Source organism: Eurosta solidaginis, chromosome 2 (genome assembly GCF_040869045.1).
Source record: "Eurosta solidaginis isolate ZX-2024a chromosome 2, ASM4086904v1, whole genome shotgun sequence".
Classification (NCBI taxonomy): Eukaryota; Metazoa; Arthropoda; class Insecta; order Diptera; family Tephritidae; genus Eurosta; species Eurosta solidaginis.
In genome coordinates this window covers 95,333,202-95,359,836 of record NC_090320.1, presented here as the reverse complement: position 1 = coordinate 95,359,836, position 26,635 = coordinate 95,333,202, and the positions used below count along the sequence as shown (strand labels likewise).

Sequence of the window (26,635 nt, the reverse complement as noted above, 5' to 3'; positions counted from 1 at the left end):
ACAGCGGGAGTTCAACGTCATGTGAATGCCGACAACAACAAGCATATCCATTTGCATTTGTTTGTAAACCCTTGCTCAATGAGTCACACTAACAATCACACGTGACTGTTAGAATGCCCGATTGCCAGAGTCTGTTTGTCAATGGGACGTCATAAGAAACATCTGCTGACTTGGCACATATGAAATAGAATGTAGTTATTTCTAGTGTGTAAGAATGTAAATGTTGTAATAGTATTGTAAGTAATTTTACTATAAAATAGAAAGCATTCATGAATAAAAATCAATCTGATGTCTGCGCTGACGATAAGCGCTATTCAACTTATATTTTTCTTTAATTTTACAAACAACTCACAAAATGGCGATCCTGCCAGTTTAGATTAATATCGGCAAAACTGCCAAAATAATCTAACTGACTAGAAATTCCGCCAAGCCTAAAAGTGAAAAAGTAAAATTCAGAATTCCTTACCAGTAAGGCAAAAAGGAAAAATCCTATTGACATAAACGCTCAAATTTAAGCCAGTATTCATACTGGTGGGCAAAGTCAGCCTTCGTAACAATCCAGGACATTTAAACAATATAAATGGTACAAATATTTGGCAACAGCAGAAATTGGAATTTCAACAAATGGAGCCTTTTCGTGCGATTTTTTAACAAATCTCAAGGTGAAAAAGATCAGCATTACTCACTGGCAACGAGCGGGCATAATTCAAGTGGAATAAAAAGGAGATACGTTAGCAAATAAAGATCATCAGTAGAGGAACAAAAAATAAAGAAAACTTTTATATGGCACAAGGACCAGCAGCAAGCGGAAACAACTAATCTTTTATCAGTATATTTTTAAATTTCTAGAATAAATTGAGCGATTTTTTTTTAAATAGAAGAGATTTTAGAATGAACAGAATTAATTAAATGTAAAATAAAAATAAATTAAAATCCAAAATTTAAATTATAGAGTGATTGTTAAATTAAATTAGTAAATTGGAATGTGTAGGTAGTCCACATTCAACTCTTTAAATTTGAATTTTTTTTTTTGATACGTTAACTGATGCTCGTCCAAAATAGGAATTTTGTTTAAGCCCAAAATGGCAAAGAAAAAAACGGAAATACCATAGGAATTAAACTTTAATTACTTTGTAAAATTAATTAAACAAAAGAAAATAAAGTGTACTTAACTTGACAAAATAAAATTAGAAAATTTTGTACAGAAAAATTTTAAATTAGAAATGAAAAAATAATAAAGTAACACAACATTACAATTCTAGAAATAAATTGTTAAAATATTAAAAAAGGTAAATTTATTAAAAATTAAATAAGGTAAAGAGTAAAATGGAATGTTTGATTAAAAATTAAAATTAAAGCTTAAATTAGCAATTTTTTTCCCAAGGAATCAGCAATAAATTTTTATTTTCTCTTGAATTTTCTCTTTCAATCAAAATGTCTTGGTGGGCAAAAATAGCCCAAGGCATTATGATAGCCATAGCTGGCTACGAAGTAGGAGAAGAAACCCTGAAACATCAGAGAATAGGATAGTCAAGTATGAACCACCATAGAATCAGATACGAAAAACCAGGAATGCTTAACCAACGAACCGATATCATTTCGTTATGATAATCAACGTTAATAAACGAAACAAAGTCATTTCGTTTCGTTTATTAACGTTGATTATCGTAACGAAATGATATCGTTTCGTTGGTTAAGCGTGCCTGCGAAAAACGTTCCAAACATTCCAGATGTTTGGTTAGCAGTTATAAGTTGCGTATTCATACTATTGATCATCACAATAGCTATGATGATCAAAACTTACATGAAGCATAAGTACAGACAACTAAACGTCCAAGATCGTATCTAAGATATTTCACTTTTAGCACTCTATTATGAAAAAAAACCCTATTATTTGAAAACTTTTTATTAAAATTTCACCTTCAACTCGGTTTTAGGGAAGAGCAACAAACTTTTGAAAAAAAAATTTTAAATAAAAGCCCTAAAAATGTCTTAGATGACAGTAAAAATAGCTTCACTAACACTGCCTAAGTCCAATAGCAATCAAGAATTGGCACAAATTCTTTGAAAGCTCCTGATATCATTGAATACAAATAGTAGTCCCTATGAAAATTATCAAGGCCGTCAAAGTAGAAAATTTAGACCACAGCCCTGACGAAACAATAATTTTTCACAAGCATTTCTTGATCAAAAAGCTTTATAAGTAGAAGTATGCAAAACACTACAATACAAAAAAACCAGCCCATAACAAAAAGGATGAAAACATATAGATATATTAAAGCTCTATATAAATTTGCAACAAAAGACTAGTCGCGCTCATTTTCATCTTAGGATAGAAAAATGGTAGCGTAGAAAAATTTCAAGCAACCTGATTGTTGAGAAAGTAATTGACTTAGGACAATATTCGACCAGGCTGAAATAAGCCGGCAATCTAGGACTTGAAATTTATAAGGAAAAACACAGTTGTCCTGAGGGACAAATTGGTGATTAAAAATAAAATATTTACTGCAGTAGGCCAATTTATAAAATAAAATTGGTACCGCCGTTCTCTAAGATCAAGTAATTGCAGTAACCCAAGAGGTTGTGCATGTGACAATCCCGGAAAAATAAAAATAATTCTTCATAAAAGTCATGACGATTCTGTCTTGGTGGCCGCCGCAGAAATCGCATGACAAATAAGATCAAAGAAATTGCTGGAAAATAGGGAAATTATCGAAAATATAAAAAGAACATTTAAAGATACGAAAAAATTTTTGCACCCACTGTACCTTCCACTTATCCATTAATAGAACTACTACCAATACATAGCTACCCCGCTCTTCCGTCAGCAACCCCTCTGTTGTATATGCAATTTATTACAGATTTAACTTATTATGAATGAAAAAATGTCAATTGAAAAAAATGTTTTTTTGAATAATAATTGCGGAATTAGTTTAAAAATAAATAATAAAATAAAATAATACAAACATTCATTGCCTGGGTCTCAATAAAGAAAACTTCACAATCCAAGAGGTCGTAATTTTACATATTAGGAAAAATACTTTACTTTAACCACCAATAGATTTAAGTATGGACTGCTTCAGTTAAGAAACCTCGTTTTTAGAGAAGTCATAATTTTAGGAAAAATATTTTTTACTTCAACTCCGGTAGAATAGAATAGGAAACATTTTTACTTTAACCTACACATATAATTCATAAGAATAGGTTTAAAACAGTATAGAACATTTGCTAATAACAAAATGGATTTGAAAAAAAAAAAAATCAATGCTATCACTATAAATATTCCAATTTACTCGTCATCAATAATGTAAACAAACAAAGAAAAAAAAACATATATAAATATAAAGTCACTCTGGCATCAAGTTACGGTTACTCCAAAATTATTTGTAAACACATGCCGATTTTTAAGTGAGCCGACGCTCTTAAAGACCGGCTGTGCAAAATACACTTAAAATTCTGATATGTAAAACCAAACGTCGATAACACTTGATGCAAAACGTTATTCATAATCACAAGCACATAACCATACAAATATACATATATACATTATTCTTCAAAACATATAAACAAATGTACAAACAAAAGAACAAAAAAAATGTGTCAGCACAAAAAATCACACAGGTCAAGCAACCCTTTTATTGAAAAAAAAAAAACATGTCAAGCAAATGTAAACGGATACAAAAATAAATAAACAAACTCCCCACGCTCAATATCAAGTTACCGCAATGCAATAAATTGCAATAGAAAACTAAAAGTAATTAAAATTTTGTAAACTCTAAATGGGTCATTAAGTCACTTTAAGGATCACATACAATTGTTCTCAAGTGTATGCGACCCTTCTTAAGGGTGGATGGTGTAGCATTATGCATTACCCCTTTTTATGCCAATGCATTTCAGCATGTGAACCATGACCTCCTATGCGAATGCATTCTTATACATATTTAAATACCGACCATACACAGTCATATTGCTCTCATATTACATTGTTGACCCACATAAATTACGTTCACTCCAACACAGCGGGAGTTCAACGTCATGTGAATGCCGACAACAACAAGCATATCCATTTGCATTTGTTTTTAAACCCTTGCTCAATGAGTCACACTAACAAGCACACGTGCCTGTTAGAATGCCCGATCGCCAGTGTCTGTTTGTCAATGGGACGTCATAAGATATATTTGCTGACTTGGCACATATGAAATAGAATGTAGTTATTTCTATTGCATTGGCGGCCACCGTGGTGTGATGGTAGCGTGCTCAGCCTATCACACCGTATGCCCTGGGTTCGCATCCCGGGCAAAGCAACATCAAAATTTTAGAAAGAAAGTTTTTCAATTAGAAGAACATTTTTCTAAGCGGGGTTGCCCCTCGGCAGTGTTTGGCAAGCGCTCCGGGTGTATTTCTGCCAAGAAAAGCTCTCAGTGAAAACTCATCTGCTTTGCAGATGCCGTTCGGAGTCGGCATAAAACATGTAGATCCCGTCCGGCCAATTTGTAGGGAAAATGAAGAGGAGCACGACGCAAATTGGAAGAGAAGCTCGGCCTTAGATCTCTTCGGAGGTTATCACGCCTTTAATTTTTTTTTTTATTTCTAGTATGTAAGTATGTAAATGTTGTAATAGTATTGTAAGTAATTTTACTATAAAATATAAAGTATTTATGAATAGAAATCAATCTGATGTCTGCGCTGACGATTAGCGCTATTCAACTTATATTTTTGTTTAATTTTACAAACAACTCACAACAGACGCAACTCGATCTGTACCTATGTACATACATACATACTGAACAATTGCGTGGTGGAAACGGCGCGCACCCACGTAATTGCAAAAGGATATTTGTTTAGGCAAAAAGGGGAGAAAATAAAAACACCAAAAAAGTTTCGTGTTAATAAAACGGAATTACAAATGGTTTTTTTATTAACCGTATAGAAATACAACAAGTGTTAAGAAATGGTTGAACGAATGTTGTGGAAAATGGTATATAATAATAATTTTGAAAATTTACACTTACGTGAACGTGAGATTACGTGTTCCTTTGCTGGCTGCTGGATTCTAAGAGGACGAGCCTATTTTCAACATAAGCCAATGAACCCACGATACAGCTCTTTCGTTGGGTTTCCCGGCAACAAAGTTGCTATACCGCGGACTCACAGCGGTAAAATCTAGTATGCATACGTACCACCACTCACAGATGCCTGTGTGTATTAGTGACCACAAGCATATGTGGGTGGTAGTAAACTAAAGAAAAGAAATAAAAGGATATTTACTTAAGTATAAGGTTGCGCATGGGTGAGGGGTGAAAATCGGAAATTTATTTTTGGCAGGCTCCCGAGACCGCCAACCCCAACACGGTCGGTTGGGTTAGGAGACCGCCAACTATTGATGCCGGTGTACCACTCACCATCATTTCGGCGTATATGTCATTGATTGATTGTTTGATTTATTTCAAATTCTTTTACAATTTTACAAATACTATGATATAACCCGCGAAGCTATTATGCTTGTCTGCATAAATAATACATATTTAACGAACATATTTTCTTATACTGACATTATTTCATACATAAGTAAGGCGGTATTGTGATCTTAAATATTATGGGCGTACAAATTTATTTTAAAAGCGAAGAGACATAAATTTAGAATTTTTAAATATAAATATTACTAGTTGGGGAACTTGTTACAGTAAACTTTTAATATGAGTTTTTATGAGATTTTTTTATTTTGACCGAGTTGGGTAGACTAGTAAGTTCAATTGACAGTTAATTAAGAAGGAATGGAAGCAATACTGGTAGTGAGTTCTTAGTATAGTTATTTGAAGACTTTGGTACTACTAGCCGATTCTGTAAACGTCTCCTACTGCCATGATTGTGAGCAATTGGAACTTTAAGCTTGTCTTCGTCATAGAATTCCGTCAAAAGTGTTATTTTAAAGATAGACTTGACGTCGAGTAATTTTAGTTCTCTATTGTAGTTAATATTTTGTGAGTATATATTCTTTTTTCTTGCCAATATCTTAACGTTGTAATTTTGGCTTTGCTGAAGTTTCCTACAGTGCACTGATGTACCCTAGGCTGTTATCCCGTATCTTAAATATGACTCCGATGGGGATAAATATGCTTGGGGTAAAACTTCGTAACTAGTACAGAAGCTCAGGTGTTTCAAGAAATAAGATGAAGATCCGAGTTTTTTTGCAAATACGATATGTGAAAATCCCACTTAAGATTTTCGTCTAGGATAACACCGAGATATTTGTATGTATTAACATTATCTATTTTTAAGTTTGTATTGCAATCACAGGGAGTATGATTTAAATGTAAGCAGTCGTAATCATGGAATACGAGATTAATTTGTGTTCTAGAAATATGTGGAGGCCTAATGTGCATTACTCTAGTTTTGGATACGTTTATTACTAGGCCATAGTCATGAGACCAGTTATAATATCTAGCTTTCGCTGCATTATCGCTATTGCAGTATTAACATCCCTGTGTGGTACTGATATGGCTGTATCGTCTGCGTATGCAAATACTTCACAGTTTTTTAATGCTCTAAGCATGCTATCAGCATATATTATATATAAAAGCGGTCCTAGTTTAGATCCCTGTGGTACTCCATATGACAATAATCTTTCATTGCTTTGTTCATTTTTAATTTTTACACTATACTTCCTTACGTCTAGATAACTGGCGAACCATTTCAAACAGTCCCCTCTAACTCCTGAATTATTTAAAGCTTCGAGCAATTTCCCATGCGATAAAGTATCAAATGCTTTACTAAAGTCTATAAAATGGGCAATAACATGATAACTTTTCCCCAAGTTTTCATATATTTTGCTCGAAAAGTTACCCAGTAGTTGGTTTATGTTTTTATCTTTTTGAAACCCATATTGTCTGGGGTCAATCAGTTTGAACTTCACTATGAACTCATTTAGTCAGCGCCGAGTGTAAGCCGTATTGGTGACGAGCGGTAGAATTGCGGATCCGCTAGCCGCATGGATTGAAAGGCGCGGCAATCTTCGGGTCCACATTGGACGGTAAACTCAAGCGGTAATGGCTTTCGACGACGGATGCTTGAGTTGTTATGTGCGTCGATGACCCGAATTTTCCACGCAGTACGAGTGTGCATTGCCCTTGTCCTTGAGGCTCCAATTGTAAGTCACGTACCAACTCTGCATCGCCGATGGTGCTGATGGAGCAGGGATCGATAATGGCACGAACCAAATGTAAGTGTCCGCGCGATTCGATGCATACGATGGCCGCCGGCGGAATGGGCACGAAAGGCCGCATGATGGGCGCTGGAGTAGCCTGGAGGAGTCGACCTGTACGAAAACCTGGTGCGTCGCGCGATAGTGCTCTTATATTTTGGGCGTCCGTACGATATGGCGTTGATTTGTTACGTCGTTGTTGCCTTTCATGATGGGTGTATGATTTCGTCGGGCCGAGTTGGAGTCCGACGTCACGGTGCCGACGATTGTTTGGTTGATTTCGCATTTGCTTTACCTTCTCCGCGTTTCGCTCATGCTGCAACAGCGGCCAGAGCTGCGCATCCCATACTTGCTTGTCGACGGTCTCGTCTCCGCTTCCGCCTGCTCTTGTTCCGCTCTCGCTCTCTCTTCCTCCATCTCTTCTTCCTCCATCTCTTCTTCCTCCACCTGCTGAGCCCAGGATTTTGTCGGTCCTGTTAGATTGATGGACAACGTGGCGTCGGACGCGTTGTCGTCGCTAATTATGGGTGTGTCGTCGTGTTTCGACTGCCGCTCATCCAAATGGAGCGTGGTGTGATGCTTCTCTTGGCACCTCTTGCAGCGATACTTGCTGTTACATTTGTCCACGCAGTGAAATGGCAACAGACAGTTTGGACAGTACTTATGTAGAAGTACTGCCCGCAACCTCTCTTCTGGGGATTTTTCGGTATTCTGCACAGATCCTAAGGCTATGGTCCCTGCCGCAGAGCTGGCAAGCAACGTCGAAACGCTTTGCGCCTCCTTCTGACTTGGCCAATAATGTTTGGTAACGGGTCATGATCTGAAAGAATATTGGTATCATTGATCATGCCCAAATTGAGGTTGTCGTAATGTGGTTTGGGTTGCGTAAACAAAAAATCATATCAAATATATTTTCGCAAAAGAAAAAAATTTTTTATTGAAATATAATTTAATTGAAATAAAAGATTAAAGGCCATAAGTAGATACTTATGTGCGCAAAGAGATGCAGAAAAAACGGATTTAGCACTCCATGTGATGTGGCTGGTGCTTTAGCGCATTTAATACATTTTATAATTCGATTTATGTCGGTAGATGTCGCCAAAGTAGTCTTAAAGTTTATTTTAGATTTGTGGTGAACTTTATTTTCACAACAAATGGCCTGCCACCACACGAAACAGTTCGAAACCTGGCTGAACAGGTATTGCAGAGTTGCACTTCCATCATTCAACCTTATTTTCGACGTCTATTGTCGATAATGTTGAGATTCGTGGAATTAAGTATTTTAAATCTCGACCAAATGAATGATTGATCGAAATATGTAATACGCGACATGTGTGGCGTGTAGCAGCGCATAAGGCATAATGATGGTAACGCAGTGCATTGACAGTCAGAAGATAAGTGTAGAGATTTTGACTAGCAGATGTCCCTTTTCCATTTCCTGAATGAAAAAAATGCCATTCATTTAAAACACGCGGTGAGTATAGATACTGAAATGCGTAATCTGACTTTTTATCAATTAATTTTGTATTTTTATTTTCAGGTTTTCTTTTCATGCGTCCTTTTAATTACAAACGCGAGGTCCCAAGAAGCATTTGCGGCGTTTAGCAGCCGCAAAGGCATGGATGTTAGACAAATTGGGAGGAGTATTTGCTTCTCGACCATCAAGTGGCCCACATAAATTACGCGAATCATTGCCCTTAATTATTTTCTTGAGAAATCGTCTTAAGTATGCCCTCAATGGAGCTGAGGTGACCAAAATTCTGATGCAGCGCCTTATTAAAGTTGATGGCAAAGTACGTACTGATCCAACATATCCAGCGGGTTTTATGGATGTGATCACCATTGAAAAAACCGGGGAATTCATCCGTTTGGTTTACGATGTTAAAGGCCGTTACACAATTCACCGTATTTCTGCAGAGGAAGCCGAGTACAAATTGTGCAAGGTGCGGAAAACACAACTCGGCGCCAAAGGTGTACCATTCATTGTTACACACGACGGTCGCACCGTACGCTATCCTGATCCTCTCATCAAAGCCAACGATACTGTTCAGGTCAATATTGCTACGGGCAAAATCACCGATTATATCAAATTCGATTCTGGCAATATATGCATGTTTACAGGTGGTAGAAATTTGGGTCGTATCGGTTCTGTTGTCAACCGTGAAAGACATCCTGGATCTTTTGATATTGTACACGTAAAGGATACACAAGGTCATGTATTCGCAACACGTTTAACAAATATTTTCATTATTGATAAGGGTAACAAACCCTACATTTCATTGCCGAAGGATAAGGGTGTCAAATTGAGTATCGCCGAGGAACGTGACAAGCGCTTAGCCGCAAAATCCCATTAAATAGTTTTTATTTAAGAACGATTTCTAATTTATTGCGAGATAATGGAATTTTACAATGAACGAAAACCATATAACCTGGGAAAAATCCCACATTGGGTGGTACCTGCCTCAATGTTGGTTGCATTCCATCCAAATCTTTGCTGAACAATTCTCACTATTACCACATGGCGCATTCGGGTGATTTGACAAATCGTGTCATTAATTGTGGCAGCGTATCTTTGGATTTGGAGAAACTCCTGCGACAAAAAGCCAACTCTGTCAAAGCACTTACTGGTGGTATTGCTCAGTTATTTGAAAAGAACGAAGCTACACAACTGACGGGATATGGAACCATTGTTAGTCCCAATGAAGTGCAAGTAAAAAATGATGATGACAGCACTGAGACTGTAAAAACCAAAACTATTATGATCGCCACAGGCAGTGAAGTAACGCCATTCCCTGGTATTGAGATTGACGAAGAAGTCATCGTTTCGAGTACTGGTGCTCTCTCACTCAAGCAAGTACCAGAGAAGATGGTTGTTATTGGCTTGGAATTGGGCTCGGTATGGTCATGCTTAGGTGGTGAAGTTACTGCTGTTGAATTCATGGACACCATAGGCGGTGCTGGTATAGATATTGAGGTATCAAAGACTTTCCAGAAAGTACTGTTCAAACAAGGTTTGAAATTCTTGCTGGGCACTAAAGTGATGGCAGCACAGCGCAGTGGTAGCAACGTTACCGTAACTGTGGAGAATGCTAAATCTGGTGAAAAGCAAAATATTTCATGCGATGCCTTGTTAGTGTGTGTTGGTCGTCGTCCATTCGCCGAAGGTCTTGGCCTTGAAACTGTTGGCATCGTTAAAGATGAAAGGGTCGCAGTACCCAGTATTTATGCTATTGGTGACTGCATACATGGTCCTATGTTGGCACACAAAGCCGAAGATGAGGGCATAATTTGCGTAGAAGGCATATTTGGATGACCTGTATATATCGATTATAATTACGTGCCAAGTGTTGTATATACACATCCCGAGGTAGCGTGGGTAGGCAAATCAGAAGAACAATTGAAGCAAGAAGGCGTTGAATATAAAGTTGGTAAATTCCCATTCTTGGCTAATTCACGCGCTAAGACCAATAAACAGACAGATGGTTTCGTTAAAGTAATAGCCGATAAAGAGACCGATCGTGTGTTGGGTACACATATTATTGGACCAAATGCCGGCGAACTGATTAACGAGGCTGTGCTGGCGATGGAATATGGTGCTGCCGCTGAGGATATTGCCCGTGTCTGTAATGCCCATCCTACTTGCGCTGAAGCTCTACGTGAAGCGAATGTTGCGGCCGCCTTTGGCAAACCAATTAACTTCTAATCACTAGTACATAGTTAGCGCCCTGTTAGCCAAGCAATAATCAACTCTTAAATTACTTTTAAAACCTCTTTAATTTCATGTAAATTTATTTATGGCTTGCTATGTATACATAAAAAAGACACAACAAGTTGTGTTTTCTGCGCTTTGGTAGTGTTTTGTCTCTCAAAGAGCCTATCATAATTATCTTAAAGGTACATGACTATTTTGCACTTGCGAATTTCGACTGCATGGACGTTAAGTTGTTGGTCAGGAGGAGTTTAATTAAATTTAACTGACTACAACAGTGATCCATGTGATGAGTGTACATTAGTGTAATTTTTAACGATAATGCGAAATTACGAATCTTGATGGTTATTGTTTAGAGAAAAAAAATGATAAAATAAATAATGAAGTAAATCGAGCAAATGTAAAAAATATATATTGTAGTGTTCCAATGAAAGCCGATTTTGTGCATAAATTCTTGCATAATGAAAATACCAAATTTGATTTGTTTACTATACCACGGAAATATGTGCCATATGTGCCGCCTGTGGACAAAATGCTTTTAGAATTGGATTTCGTGCCTACTGCAGTTTTACATTTCGAATAAGAAGATAAAGAGAAAGAAAAATGCCAAGGTTGGCACGTCGATGAAGTCAACGCTATATTTAAAATTAAACCTAAAGGAAAAATTAACCTCTATGGAGGGCGGGTTTTATGCCGTAAGCATCTCAACTGATTCAGTACAAAATTCTTTAAAGCTTTTGGAAAAATGGTTTGTGCTGGAAATTTGTAATTGCCACGGTTTACGTTTGCCATCGCTCGGCACACTCTGCGAGACATCGAAAGAATCTGTAAAAACGATTGTTGCTAGAATAGCCAAATTGGTACCATTGAAAACAGGACCTCTTCCTTTTTAAGATGGAAACGAAATTTTCGCGCCTTTCCAATTCATTCGGGTAATGCGGCAGCTGGCAGAGATTTACAACATCGTAACTCAATGGCGAGTTCAGAACAATTAGTGTAGGCAGAATTTAAATTTTCCAGGTGAGAAGTCATCCATTAACCATATTTGCTGTAATGCTGTTAAAATTTTAATTGCGGCTGTATGTTGATTGGATTCACCTTAATCCATTGCAAGTCAGCAAAATGGAATGGTCTACAGAAGGTTATCATCTCTTTATGACTTGCAAGAAAAATATATCAGGTACGGCTTTTGAAGGAAGTGAAGATATTTGTGATGTTTTACAATTAAATTCTGTTAAAGGTACTTTGTCAATGAACCCCTGTATGGCATCAAATTTCCATGTCCTATTACAAGGGGACGAGACATTATATATGAACCAAGGAGAAAAACCTAGCAGAAATATATTTTGGCTCCAAGTTCACATTTCCCAACAATAACATAAAACCAACCTATATCCATGGTAACGAGGATGATCGTATGGAAGGAAAGAAGTCTGTCGATATATGGAGCATTCTATCAGAAGGTAAATTATGGAATATAATACGGCTTCCTCAAACATATGTAGCTGGTAATTGGCCTATTCGATATTCAGCAATTAATCTGCTGGTTCGCATTTAGCAGTTGCTGGTCGAGCTGAGTCAGCACATTACTCCGTGGTGACAAAAGGGTGGAAATTGTCATGGACCATTAGACTCGCTGGGGAGCTCGGAGCGGGCGTGCATGCTAGCATTATCCAGGCTATGCCAGTCGGAAATGTCGTGGTTCTTGCTCCTTGCACCCTAGTTATGGTACATCTACATAAAAAAAATTCATGCACTGTATCAACAAATGAAAATAAATTGCACTAGACCGAAACCGAAACCGGATCTCATATTCAAAAGAATAAATTCGTGGCTGCACCAATTGCTATTCTTATACCTGCTCGGACGGACATACGAATATGGGTATTCCGCAGTATGAAGCGGACGGACTTCATTGACAAACAAAACGCGTAAAATAAGAACATAATCTCTTCAAAGATCTATTAATGATCATCGTAATCTCTTTATACCGCGTGACAACCTACAAGCATATGATAACTAATGAACGTTACTATAAGTGGAGAATATTGCTGGTGCTATATCTCCATGTCGCTCTCGTTCTCGTCCCTACCATTAGTATTCGAGAGTCTAACTTAAGCTCTCCCATATCCAACCAAAATGAACCCATCACTTCATATAGCTAACAAGATTTTATTAATTACTTTAAACTCTATTCATTGTTATAAGTACAACAATTCCATTTCAAATAAAGGAGAGCATAGTATGCTCTTATTCGCTTTCTTTTTTTATGAATGAATAATTGAGCGTGTTTAGCTTTTTACATAATGCTCATATTTGTGAAAGCAAATTTAACAACAACAAAAAATAATAGCAAAAATGTTCTGCGTGTGCGTATACATTCTTATATATGATATAATTTAATAAAATACTATAATAAAGAAAAGTGCAGGGAAGTTACTCACATTTCAATAGGGTGTCCAACGATGTTTGCGCAAACAGCGGAGAACGCAGATGATTTCGATTGACAATTTTCCATTTCTTATGGTTGTGCATACATATTAGTTTGTTTAATATTTAGGGAAATTTAGTTTTCACCTCTTCATACAAATAAATTTAACTTATATAACGCCTCAAAGGTCTTTTTTTCTCTTACGTTACGCGAATTAAAAAAAAAACATTCACATGGTTCTCTTTACTTCAAGCGAGAACATTTTACCAATACTATGTTTGATTTAAATTATAAACATTAATTCATTATTTGTTTTAATTTTATATTCCTTTTTTTCTGGTTATTTAACTTTACTTTACTAGGTCTTCTGCCGGATGCATAAGTATATATATTTATATATACATATGTAAATTAATGCATATGCATTTATATGTATGTATACTTATATATATAAGTCTGGCCTTTTTCGCGCGCTTAAGCATAGGAATGCTATCCAAAAACAATGATCAATGTAATTTTGGAAAAAAAAAGAATTATATTCCCTGATGCAATGGTCGAAATCTTGTGACGCGTTGAGATTCTCGACTTAATTTGGGAACTCTGCCGGACGTTCTACTTTGGGCAGGTAACCTCCGCTTCGCTGGGAACTTTTGTAGATTTCTTGCAAACGCTGGTTTCGACATGCTATGTTAAGCGGGTGTGAGGCCTATGGTAGGCTACGAAGGTCAGCTAATCCTTGGGCTGGTGGTTCAACCATGTGGAATCGTAAGATGATTTAAGTTAAAATTGTTTCTGCTCAAATATGTCGCGTTCAGAGATAACCATTAAATTCGTCACGAAATTGCTTTTAAGCTAGAACCGCGTACATTTTTAATAAAAACTTTTACGGATTTCAATTATATTTTCCGATTTAAGATCTTCCACGAGGATGTAATTACGGGCACCTTTTTAAGGGTTTTTTTTTTCTTTTCAAAGTTACACTTGTAGCTCACTCTCGATCCCAAAACGAAATGGCAGAGCAAATCTAAAAGTCAGACGGCGAGCAGCCAGTTCCGGTTTTTCTCTCCCTTACTACAGTGTTAGGAATCTCAAAAGAAGAAGAAAATTGAAAACTTGTATCAGCTGTATGTAATCCGTGGTGAATTTGACTTACGTAGTATAGTGCTCCCTCTGAGATGCATTAATACTACGGACTTTTTGATCGCCGTCACACCACAGGTTTTGCGTGTCTACGCACTTTTTTTTTAAAATCTGAGAAAAACTAAATAACCGAATTATCGTAAAAGACTATTATTTAATTGCTTGTATATCCTTTGCATGGAATTTTCCTATCACCTTTCCTGACATATCCTCGAGAACATAACATGAGTTTCCCACCTTTTCACGAACTCTTGCTTTGGCGAAAGTTTTAGCTAATTTACCACTGAACTTCTTGGAAGCATCGCTCTGAGTGAAGTTTCTTCTAGAGACTTCTTCACCGATGTTGAAAGAAATGGGTCTAGAACGCAGGCTGTATCGTCGAGAATTTACTTCATAAGCCTTTTTAATGTTTTCACGTACTGAATTTCTTATCCTGGTCAATTTGTCGTATCTATCTGTCTGGGTTTCAACAACACCTTGCTCAATCATTCCTATACTACGCAACAACTCATACTGGTGTCCATGTGTTACCATGTGTTGCACAAACACCACATAGTACGGGGTTTGGCTTAAGGTTTGATGTAAGGAGTTCCTTAGCGTTCCTTAGGTGTAAATCCCAATCTCTCTGATCGCTTTTTATATATGCTCGAATCGCAGCATTGACTGAGTGATTTATTCGTTCAGAACTGTTGCTTTGTGGCGAATATATCGCTGTAAAAATATGTTTTACGCTGAGCTGTTTAAGGAATGTTTCAAACTCTTTCGACCGAAATTGACTACCGTTGTCGCTAACCATGAATTCTGGAACACCGAATACATCAAAAACCTGTTGCTTTAGAAAGGCAATTATAGGAGAAGTGGTAAACTTTTTCAGAAGCCATAAGAAAGTAAATTTTGACATATTGTCAAGAACAATTAATATGCCGATATTGCCTGATTTGGATCGCGGAAACGGTCCAATAAGGTCGATGTATAGCCTTTGGAAAACCCTTTCCGTTGGCGTGAACTTCCCCATAGGAGGCCTTAGTACTTTGGTGGGATGTTTTGTTGTTTTACACGTTTCACACCTAGATACATAATCTCTTACGTCCTGATAAAGACCTGGCCAATAAAGATATCTTCTTATTCTTTCTACCGTTTTTGTAACTCCGCCATGAGCAGCAGTGTCAACATTATGTGCATTCGCGAGAGCCTGAGATCGTAACGCCTTTGGTACTACGAGTTTCCATGCCGAATCCTGCTGGTCCGCCTCACCAGAGTAGAATTCGCTGCGGTGATAAATTTATCTATAACCTTAAAGTCAGGAAAAAGCCCGTCTCCGTTGTTGAGTTTTTCTCGCAACTCGTTGTACTCCGTACTGTCGAACTCTGGTGACTGTAAGTCAATGTCTGGAACGTTTTCGCACGGCAAGGTTATTTCATCGTTTGCGTCGCATGAAGCACGTGATAGAGCATCTGGCACAACATTAGCTGTTCCTTTCCGATGTTCTATGGTAAAAAGGAATGCTTGTAACTTGAGTGCCCATCGCGCCAATCGACCACTAAGATCTTTTTGCTTCATCAGCCACCGTAGGCTGGCGTGATCTGTAACGATTGTAAACGTTTGCCCTTCGATGTACGGCCTGAATTTTTTGACAGCAAGGACAGCTGCGAGACACTCTTGTTCAGTTACAGAGTAGTTTCGTTGGGCTTTGTTAAGCTTTTGGCTCATGTAAGAAACAGGAATTTCTACGCCATTTTCATCAGTTTGCGCGAGCACAGCCCCTACTCCACTCTGACTTGCATCACACTATTATAAACGGTCTGCTGAAATCGGGATTTTTCAATATAGGTGCTGATGTTAGGAGATGCTTAAGCAGTTCAAAAGCTTCTTGAGCTTCATCATTCCATTCAAATTTGCAACCCTTCTTCAGAAGTTCTGTTAAAGGATGGGTAATGCTAGCAAAGTTTGCAATGAAACGCTTATACCATCCAGCCATTCCCAAGAAGCGTCTTAATTGCCTTACTGACTTGGGTGGAGGAAAGTCGTTAATTGCAGAAACTTTTTCAGGATCGGTCTTTAGGTTACCGTATCCTACGACATACCCCAAGTATCGTACTTGTTTCAGACAGAATTTACTTTTGGAAATATTAATAGTGAGGCCACCCTTCTTAATATGTAAAGCCACTTCTTGTAACAATTGAATGTGCGAGTCGAAGTTTTCTGACACTAAAAGGAGATCGTCAAGGTATACAAAAACACGTTCTTTTAGATAGTAAGGAATGACCTTATCCATCAACCTGCACATAGTCTGCGGTGCATTGCACAGTCCGAAAGGCATTACTTTGAACTGATAAAGTGGCCTATTCGGTATCGTAAATGCTGTCTTCTCACGCGAGGTTACTCCTAGAGGGATTTGCCAAAAGGCATCCTTCAAGTCCAGGCTCGAAATAAACTCTGCGCGAGGCAATCTACTCAATATGCCTTCAATGTGGGGTAATGGATATGCGTCTTTCACTGTTAAGGAATTCACCTTACGACTGTCCAGACAAAGACGTATTTTCCCTGGTTTCCTTACCAATACGACTGGGGAAGACCAGGGGCTATTCGACTCTTCAATTATACCTAAAGATATCATTCTATCGATTTCTTGTCCCACTAACTGTTCTATTGCCGGAGATACCGGATAATGGCGTTGTTTAATAGGCTTCGCTTCACCAACGTCAATAACGTGTTCAACTAGCGTTGTCTTGCCAAGTCCTCTTTCCTCAAAAGACGGGAAACAGCGAACCGCAGCAGCAAGCTTCTCTTTCTGGATTTCCGATAATACATGAACATTTTCATCAGTTTCTGAAATATTTATCTCGCTCACTATATTTGGAGCAATTTTAAAGGCCTTCCAAAAATTTACACCCAAATATATATCTTGCCGTAGAGTTGGAACAATAAAAAATTCGATTGGAGACGTTTTCTTTTGATGCACGACATCCAATGTAACAACCCCCAGAACGGATTGTTTTGATCCGTCCGCGGTGGATAGATTTGTATTAAGTTTCTTAATTTTTAGGTTTCGTTTAAGAATATCTGCAGCCCATTTGGCTCCTAAACAACTAATCGAGGCACCTGAGTCTAATAATCCTAACATCTTCTCTCCTAAGATTTCTATAGCAGCATAAGGTCGTATATCGCCTGGCCTACAAAGCTCAGTTGCCGATAAATGTTCGCGTTTTGACTTAATGTTTTTCCAATACGTTTTAGCTCTCATAGCCGATCGGGATCCACCGAAAATTTTCTCGCGTTTTGCATTATATTCTTGCAAACGTACATGTAGAGGACGGATAGGGTGAACTTGTAAAGTAGGTGCATTTTGTGTGTTAGTCGTTGAAGGTGCAATTGGCCGTTGTTTCAGTTGGAAGTTGGCTTTGGGTGTCTGCTGGTGGTGTTGTAGGCACCCCTCTGCCTGTTTTCCTGAATATTGCAACTGGGACAATTTGGTAAGAAGTACGCCAATAGTCCACAACCGTAGCAGAAAAATCTTCGTGGTTTAACGCACAACTTATAACTATGACCCGGAGTGTCACAGTTCCAGCATTTCTTCTCCGAGGCTTCCACAGTTGAAGCTTCCACCTCATGAGGAACACCAGAAAATGAATTGTGATCTGTTTGAGCGACTTCGGCTACATTTCGCTTTTGTGGCAACTGAGGTCGCCCAGGGCTTGTTTTAACTGTTTCAAAAAAATTTTCACGTCGCCTACAGGCACGTCGTAGAGCGGAAATGGACGTGATATCCAAATGAAGAAGCTCCAAGCGGATTTCCGGAAGTATATTACGCACTAGGATTTCAACTAATTCTTCTTCAGACATGGGTGTCCTCAAACTGTCGCTCATTGTCCTAACTGATTCTAAAAATTGTTCGAATGATTCGCCGAGTTTCTGCTTTCTATTTCTTATTCTTTCTTTTATATCATAGTCAGTACGAACATCTTTAAAATTACTTTTTAATGCATCGCACAAGTCGAACCAATCAATGGCATGTACTGTATGGTGATATCTCCAGTACCAGTTTTTGGCCTTTCCTTCGAAAAGGACATGAGCGTTTCGAGAGAGTGCATTAAAATTACCTCGCAAGGATGTCATTGTCAATGCGTTAATTCTATATATAAATTCGTCCACGGAGACGCTATCTAATGAGCCATCGAATGTTAATTTCCAATTAGTTATTATTTTCGACCTGGCCTCTGCTGATAGATTTTGTGCATCTCGATTACTATTTTGATTGTTGCTAACGTTTGTTACAATTGGGTTTCTACTATCGTTCAAATTGGGTACTTGCTGATCGCCAGCACGTCTCCTATCGATTGGATTTGGAAAATCTAGTGTATTGTGTTGGCCTGTCAAATCTTGCCTATTCCTTTCATGAATGTTGAGTCTTTGGAAATAAGTTTCTATCGATTGGGGTACTAATTGGCTTATAACATCTGATATCTCGCGTGTCATAGTTACTTGGTGGTGTAACGTGGTTTCGTCCATCATTTGTTGAACCCGTTGAATATCAGTGTTAGTTTGGCGATTATCAACTCTATTTTGTCGATGATTTCGACCGCGACGGGTGTTAGCTGGAGACCTCGTCTCATCAGTGTTGAACCTATCATGGACATTATTAAAAGCAGCTCGAGATCGAGTTGTGGGACCTGTAGAACTATTGTTGTTAGTTCTTGGGACAGCGCCATGTGAAGGAGCGTTTCCAATAGTTGGTTGAAGGTCTTGTTCCGAAAAGCTTCTTAAAGACTGAGAGTCGATCGTTCTTCTGCATAAAGGACACGACTCATTTTCTGTCAACCAAATTGTAAGACAAGACCTGTGAAAGCCATGCATACACGGTGTAGCAACAAAATTAAAATTGGTTGTTTCCTCACTACAGATAGAACAAATGTTTCCAGGAGCAGCAAGGTTAGCCAAATTTTCTTCGCTGTGTCGAACAGACATTTTTAGTTTTATAAATTTTCACAAAAAAAAATTCGAAAAAGTATAATAATGTATGTTTTTAAAATCTTGTAACTGCATATAAGTGATGGGTTTATATAATAAAGTAACATTCTTTCGTTATTCACGCTTTCTGAACGGACGATATGTAGCTGGTGCAAACAATTATTGTATGTCTCACTATTTCATTTCAATGCATTCTACCAAACGCCTGAAGATAATGAAAAGGGTGAAACATATTGCTTATAAATTCTTCAAGTCAAGATACTGGTAGAGTATACTACAAGCTTAGTAACATCTATTCCAAATAACTGTATACATGAAGGCATATATAATAAAAGGGTGTGTATGCACAATTTATGTAAGCTGGTTAGCTGGACGACTTCCCGCATCCAAACTAATTCCGTCACTTATAAATTGGCATGTGAATACAACAAAAATAATAAGAGGCTCACAACAAATATCTGAATTGTCGTGGCCCCACGTTTTGGGCGCCATTTTTATGTCATGGACCATTAGACTCGCTGGGGAGCTCGGAGCGGGCGTGCATGCTAGCATTATCCAGGCTATGCCAGTCGGAAATGTCGTGGTTCTTGCTCCTTGCACCCTAGTTATGGTACATCTACATAAAACAAAATTCATGCACTGTATCAACAAATGAAAATAAATTGCACTAGACCGAAACCGAAACCGGCTCTAATATTCAAAAGAATAAATTCGTGGCTGCACCAATTGCTATTCTTATACCTGCTCGGACGGACATACGAATATGGGTATTCCGCAGTATGAGGCGGACGGACTTCATTGACAAACAAAGCGCGTAAAATAAGAACATAATCTCTTCAAAGATCTATTAATGATCATCGTAATCTCTTTATACCACGTGACAACCTACAAGCATATGATAACAACTAATGAACGTTACTATAAGTGGAGAATATTGCTGGTGTTATAAATCCAAGTCGCTCTCGTTCCCGTCCCTACCATTAGTATTCGAGAGTCTAACTTAAGCTCTCCCATACCCAACCAAAATGAACCCATCACTTCATATAGCTAACAAGATTTTATTAATTACTTTAAACTCTATTCATTGTTATAAGTACAACAATTCCATTTCAAATATAAGAGAGCATAGTATGCTCTTATTCGCTTTCTTTTTTTATGAATGAATAATTGAGCGTGTTTAGCTTTTTACATAATGCTCATATTTATGAAAGCAAATTAACAACAACAGAAAATAATAGCAAAAATGTTCTGCGTGTACGTATACATTCTTATATATGATATAATTTAATAAAATACTATAATAAAGAAAAGTGCAGGGAAGTTACTCACATTTCAATAGGGTGTCCAACGATGTTTGCGCAAACAGCGGAGAACGCAGATGATTTCGATTGACAATTTTCCATTTCTTATGGTTGTGCATACATATTAGTTTGTTCAATATTTAGGGAAATTTAGTTTTCACCTCTTCATACAAATAAATTTAACTTATATAATGCCTTAAAGGTCTTTTTTTCTCTTACGTTACGCGAATTAAAAAAAAACATTCACATGGTTCTCTTTACTTCAAGCGAGAACATTTTACCAATACTATGTTTGATTTAAATTATAAACATTAATTCATTATTTGTTTTAATTTGGTTATTTAACTTTACTTTACTAGGTCTTCTGCCGGATGCATAAGTATATATATTTATATATACATATGTAAATTAATGCATATGCATTTATATGTATGTATATTTATATATATAAGTCTGGCCTTTATTCGCGCGCTTAAGCATAGGAATGCTATCCAAAAACAATGATCAATGTAATTTTGGAAAAAAAAGAATTATATTCCCTGATGCAATGGTCGAAATCTTGTGACGCGTTGAGATTCTCGACTTAATTTGGGAACTCTGCCGGACGTTCTACTTTGGCCAGGTAACCTCCGCTTCGCTGGGAACTTTTGTAGATTTCTTGCAAACGCTGGTTTCGACATGCTATGTTAAGCGGGTGTGAGGCCTATGGTAGGCTACGAAGGTCAGCTAATCCTTGGGCTGGTGGTTCAACCATGTGAAATCGTAAGATGATTTAAGTTAAAATTGTTTCTGCTCAAATATGTCGCGTTCAGAGATAACCATTAAATTCGTCACGAAATTGCTTTTAAGCTAGAACCGCGTACATTTTTAATAAAAACGTTTACGGATTTCAATTATATTTTCTGATTTAAGATCTTCCACGAGGATGTAATTACGGACACCTTTTTAAGGGTTTTTTTTTTCTTTTCAAAGTTACACTTGTAGCTCACTCTCGATCCCAAAATGAAATGGCAGAGCAACTCTAAAAGTCAGACGGCGAGCAGTCAGTTCCGGTTTTTCTCTCCCATACTACAGTGTTAGGAATCTCAAAAGAAGAAGAAAATTGAAAACTTGTATCAGCTGTATGTAATCCGTGGTGAATTTGACTTACGTAGCAGAGTGCTCCCTCTGAGATGCATTAATACTACGGACTTTTTGATCGCCGTCACAAAATTAGTTGGGAAAGAGTCACGAGAAAAAGATTTCGTGGTATCTGGGGGTTTACTTTGGTGGAAAGGATTCATTGTTTTGGGGTGCTAATCGCTGTTGGATCGCACCGATGAAATACGCTGCTATCATTAAACATGTTTCGAAATCAGCTGATGTCACTTTTTTCTGATGGCGCTGTTAGCCCTGTTTGCTTTAAATGGATGAAAACAACCATTTAAAGCAATTTTTAATTTATAATTTATTTAATAATGTGGAAAAAGTTTAAACAACGTGACATCAGCTGTGTGATGAATACCCACGGTGTGATGGGAGAGGTACGGGGATATTCTGGTGACGATATGACTAAAATTCTGGGGTCAATTCCTACATTCACTTATCTTCTGAATAATTGCGTGGTGGCAACGGCGCACTAACGCAATTGTTGGAAGAAGCATTCTATGGCAGATAGTGAATCTGCGTTAGGGTTTTGTTGGCCTCGTTCGGGGGAACGAGAGCTGGGTTATGGTTTGTTGGCCTCGATCGGGATGAACGAGAGCTGGGTTATTTGGGATCGAGGAATGTGGGTTATTGCAGTTCATTTTCCTCGTCCCTGGGCGGAAGTAGCACCAGTTTTGTGATTGGTCTGGTAATTTGTCCTTTAGTTGTATTGACGTCATCAACAACACGTACCCGGTTATCGGAACCTGGGTGTGTGTTGACGATTCTCCCCATTCTCCACTCGTTGGGTTGTAGGTTGTCCTCCTTTATGACTACTAGGTCCCCGGGTTTTAAGTTGGATTGTAGATGTTTCCACTTATACCGTTTCCGGATTTCAGTGAGATATTCCGATTTCCATTCCTTGCAAAATGTTTGATGAAGGGCTTTCTTCTTTTGCCATCGGTTTACGATTGAGGCAGGATTTTCACTACAATCGAGTTCAGGTGGGGCTAAAAGATGTACACCCACGAGAAAGTGGCCTGGAGTAAGCGGCTCCAGGTCGGAGGGGTCATTGGATGAGGGACTGAGAGGCCTAGAGTTGAGGCAGGCCTCAATTCGACATAAGGGGGTCGTAAACTCGTCAGGAGTATATTTATGATCGGTCGCGATCTTTTTAAAATGGGTCTTTAAACTTTTTACCCCCGCTTCCCACAAACCTCACATGTGTCATTCTAAAGTCTGATGGCTATATTTATTCAATGTTCCATCCCTTGTTCACGCATAAAGGCTTTAAACTCGGATCGTAAAGATCGAGACGCTCCAACAAAGTTAGTACCATTGTCGGAGTAAACGTTTTTCGGACAGCCTCGTCTGGATACAAATCTGGCGAAGGCAGTTAGGAAGGACCCGGTACTAAGGTCGTTTGTCGCTTCTAGGTGGATGGGTTTCGTCGAAAAGCAGACGAACAGACAAATATATCCTTTTGAAATTCGGCATCCCCTCCCTCGGTAGGATTTTATATCGAATGGTCCCGCGAAATATACCCCAGTGTTGGTGAAGGCCCTAGTAAAGGTGGTGCGCTCTTTCGGAAGGATCCCCATAAGTTGCGTTTGTGCCCGCTTCCTGTAAATGGTACAGACCTTACAGTTGTGGATAACAGACCTTATCATGATTTTAACGCGTGGGATCCAGTACTGAGTGCGGATATGACGTAGCGTCAGCTGGTTCCCTCCATGCAGGGTGGTCTTATGGGAGGATTGAACTATAAGTCTGGATAACCTGCAAGTGTAAGGAAGGATAATGGGATGGCTCTCGTTATGGGGCATGTCTCACGAACGTTGACCACGAACATGGTGGTTTTCGGATCCATGCCGGCACTATAGTTGAATCTATCCAAAGGGTTACATTAATTTTCGAAAGTTTCATATTTTCGACCACAGATTCGTTTATTTCTGCTAGTAGAACTGCACCGCAGAGTTCGAGTCGAGCCAAGGATATGGTTTTGACCGGGGCTACTCTCGTCTTGGCCATCAGCAGGTTGGTGAAGACTTGATCCTTTGTTTGTACCCTCAGGAAAACAGTGGCAGCGTATGCTTTTTCCGAAGCATCGCTGAATCCATGTATTTCGATATTGTCCTTCAATGTGTAGTGAACCCATCGCGGTATGGGTATATCGTTGATCTTTTCGTAGTCAGTCATGAATGATTGTCACCGATGTAAAGCAGTTTCAGACACATCTTGATCCCAGCCTGTCCCTTCCAACCAAATATTTTGTACTATTATCTTGGCTAATATTAGGACTGGTGCCAGCCAGCCAAGAGGGTCGAAAAGTTTTACAATCGCAGAAAGTATTGACCTTTTTGGTTACGGCATGGTTGTTGTCAAAAGGTTTCGCTGTGAAGCAGAAGTAGTCGAAATGGGCCTTCCACCTGATACCGAGTGATTTCACCATGCTGGTGTCTTCAAACTCAAGAAAATCCTCACTTGATAAGTGTCGCTTCAGTATACCCTGTAGAATTTTCTTGCAGTTGGACGTTCATTTTCGCAATGGGAAAGCTCTCGATTGCAATGCCGCTGATATCTGATCCCTTGCCCTTATCGCAATTTCGATGCTGTGTCCACCAGTGAGTACGTCATCCACGTACATACAATTTCGCAAGCTATCTGCTGCCATTGGATGCGAGGTCTCCACGTCATCAGCCAGTTGGTGTAGTGTTCGAATCGCAAGGTAGGGAGCGCAATTCACTCCAAATGTTACTGTTTTCAGTTCATAAAGGTTGATTGGATCCTTGGGGGAGTTGCAAAATACGATTCGCTGGAATTTTATTTGATTTTCATTGACCCATATTTGGCGGTATATTTTTTCCATGTCGCTGTTAAATACGCATTTGAACAGCCGCCAACGTAGTATACGGATTGTTAGGTCGGATTGGAGTATTGGACCTGGGTATAGGGCATCATTTAAACTTTTTCCGTTTATGGTAGGACATGATGCATTAAATACGACTCTGACTTTTGTCGTTATACTTCCCTCCTTTATAACAGCATGGTGAGGTGGGAAGTAACAGTCGGTTGAGTCTGGCGGGATATTGCCTATTTGTTTCATGTGTCCTAAGGTTTCATATTCGGATACAACTCTATTGTATTACGTTTGAAGGACTGGGTTTTTCGCAAGTCGTGTCTCGTTGCGACAGAATTGAGAACATGCACTTCTTACTGAGGCGCCTAGATTAAACTCTTTCCTAAAGGGTAAGGAGACTACGTATTTGCCATCGTTGTTCCGAACTATTGTGGATTTGTATAGCTCCTCGCAGTGAGTGTCATCGTTATTGATGCTGCTCTTCTTTGGAATTTCCTCTATCTCCCAGTTAGCCGCCAGTTGTTTGTCTAAAGTGACCTCGTTGAAATATGAAACTAGGGTTTTCTTTGTATCAACCGCATCTCTCCGGCTGTGCCATTAATGTGTTTAGCACATCTTTCCTAATGCCGGTTAACATAATTTGGGGGTATATGTCTCCGCCCAGAATTAGATCTACTGGCTCATTGACAAAGAATCTTTTATCAGCCTGTACTAAGTCAGGGAATACTTGCCTAGTCAATGCGTTTATTTGGCAAGTTGGAAGATTCCCTGTTAACTGTGGTAAAACCAGCATGATCGTATTGATCTCGATTAATGGGTCTGTTGGTGACCGCAGTTGTATGTTGCACGCTTATTTTACTTGTGCAGACATTGTATTATTGATGTCCGAAACTTGGGCATGCAGGTGTTTGGATGGTAGATTAATTCTGCGCTTGAGTTTCTCGGTAATGAATGAACATTCAGATACCGAGTCTATTAGGGCTCTCGCCGAATAGTCAACACCACCAAAAGGAACTTGAGGACCTGGGCTGTCCCTTGTGGTACCCCTTTACTTATTAGCAAAACATGAGTTCACATTATTAATCGGAGCATTTTCTCTTTCAGAATTGCGTTGTATTTGAGCTTCTCGTGACGTAGATGCTCCGATAGTGTCAGGAGTATTTGTTGGTTTTGGCTGATTTGAAATATGAAGCAGCGTATAATGTCTTAAATGACATGTGGCAGTTCATTTGACTGGTGCACTTTGTTACCGAATGGCCAGCAGAAAGGCAGTTTCTACACCCCCGGCTGCTCTTAGTTTGTAAAAACCGTTTAGTAGGCGTTAAACGTAAGAATTTTTCGCACTTTGAAATTCGATGTGCCGGACTTTTGCACATCTTACACGTAGGTTTGGCTACACTTGCACTTGCCTGATAGGACCCTAATTTTTTAGCAGGTGTATCTGTTGCTGAACGAGATACTTGTGGCTTTGAGGGTTTGGAAACTGTATCCCCTCTCAGATCAGTCACGGTTTCTAGGGTTTGGAAACGATTGGATAAGAATCTATCCATATCAGCCCATTTTCAAATTTCCGTTTTGTTTTCAATTGATTGTTCCCAGAGTGCCAGTGTGGTTTCTGGCAGTTTTGTGGAACATAGATATGTTATAATTGCATCCCAGTTTTATATGTCTATATAATGCCATTGGAGCGCCGAGATGCAATTATTTATTTCACGTTGCAGTTTCTTTATAGAGCTACCGCATTCACTCTCAACTGCTTTCAAACAAAAAATAATTTTTAATTGAGCGTTTACTAAGATACGTTTATCTGCGTATCTGTCACAAAGATTTTTCCACGCTGTTTCGAAACCGTCTTCCGTTAAAGGACATCGCCCAACTATCTCCTTGGCCTCACCTTGAG

The 26,635-nt window shown here is 38.6% G+C and overlaps 2 protein-coding genes and 1 pseudogene across 8 annotated transcripts in view; all 3 read left to right on the top strand.

Moving 5' to 3' along the window:
- TM9SF4 (transmembrane 9 superfamily protein member 4) overlaps positions 1-26,635 on the top strand; it is an 884,035-nt gene that overhangs the window by 479,298 nt on the left and 378,102 nt on the right. Inside the window, exon 11 of one of the 7 annotated variants that reach the window (XM_067766008.1) lies at positions 5-1,089. The exons of the other annotated variants lie outside the window; for them this stretch is intronic. Coding sequence (XP_067622109.1) covers positions 5-25 — 21 coding nt within the window. The 3' untranslated portion in view covers positions 26-1,089. Of the gene's footprint in view, positions 1-4; positions 1,090-26,635 lie in introns of those variants that run through there. 7 annotated transcript variants of the gene reach the window in all.
- Positions 8,795-9,603, top strand: LOC137242289 (small ribosomal subunit protein eS4-like). Its single transcript, XM_067769630.1, has one exon. It carries the CDS (start codon positions 8,824-8,826, stop codon positions 9,553-9,555), a length of 732 nt encoding a protein of 243 aa, XP_067625731.1. The 5' UTR covers positions 8,795-8,823; the 3' UTR covers positions 9,556-9,603.
- Positions 9,639-10,963, top strand: LOC137239109 (dihydrolipoyl dehydrogenase, mitochondrial pseudogene; annotated as a pseudogene).

Bases quoted from the DNA above. Each gene is read 5' to 3' on its own strand.
- LOC137242289 (XM_067769630.1), top strand. From the start codon at position 8,824: ATGTTAGACAAATTGGGAGGAGTATTTGCTTCTCGACCATCAAGTGGC.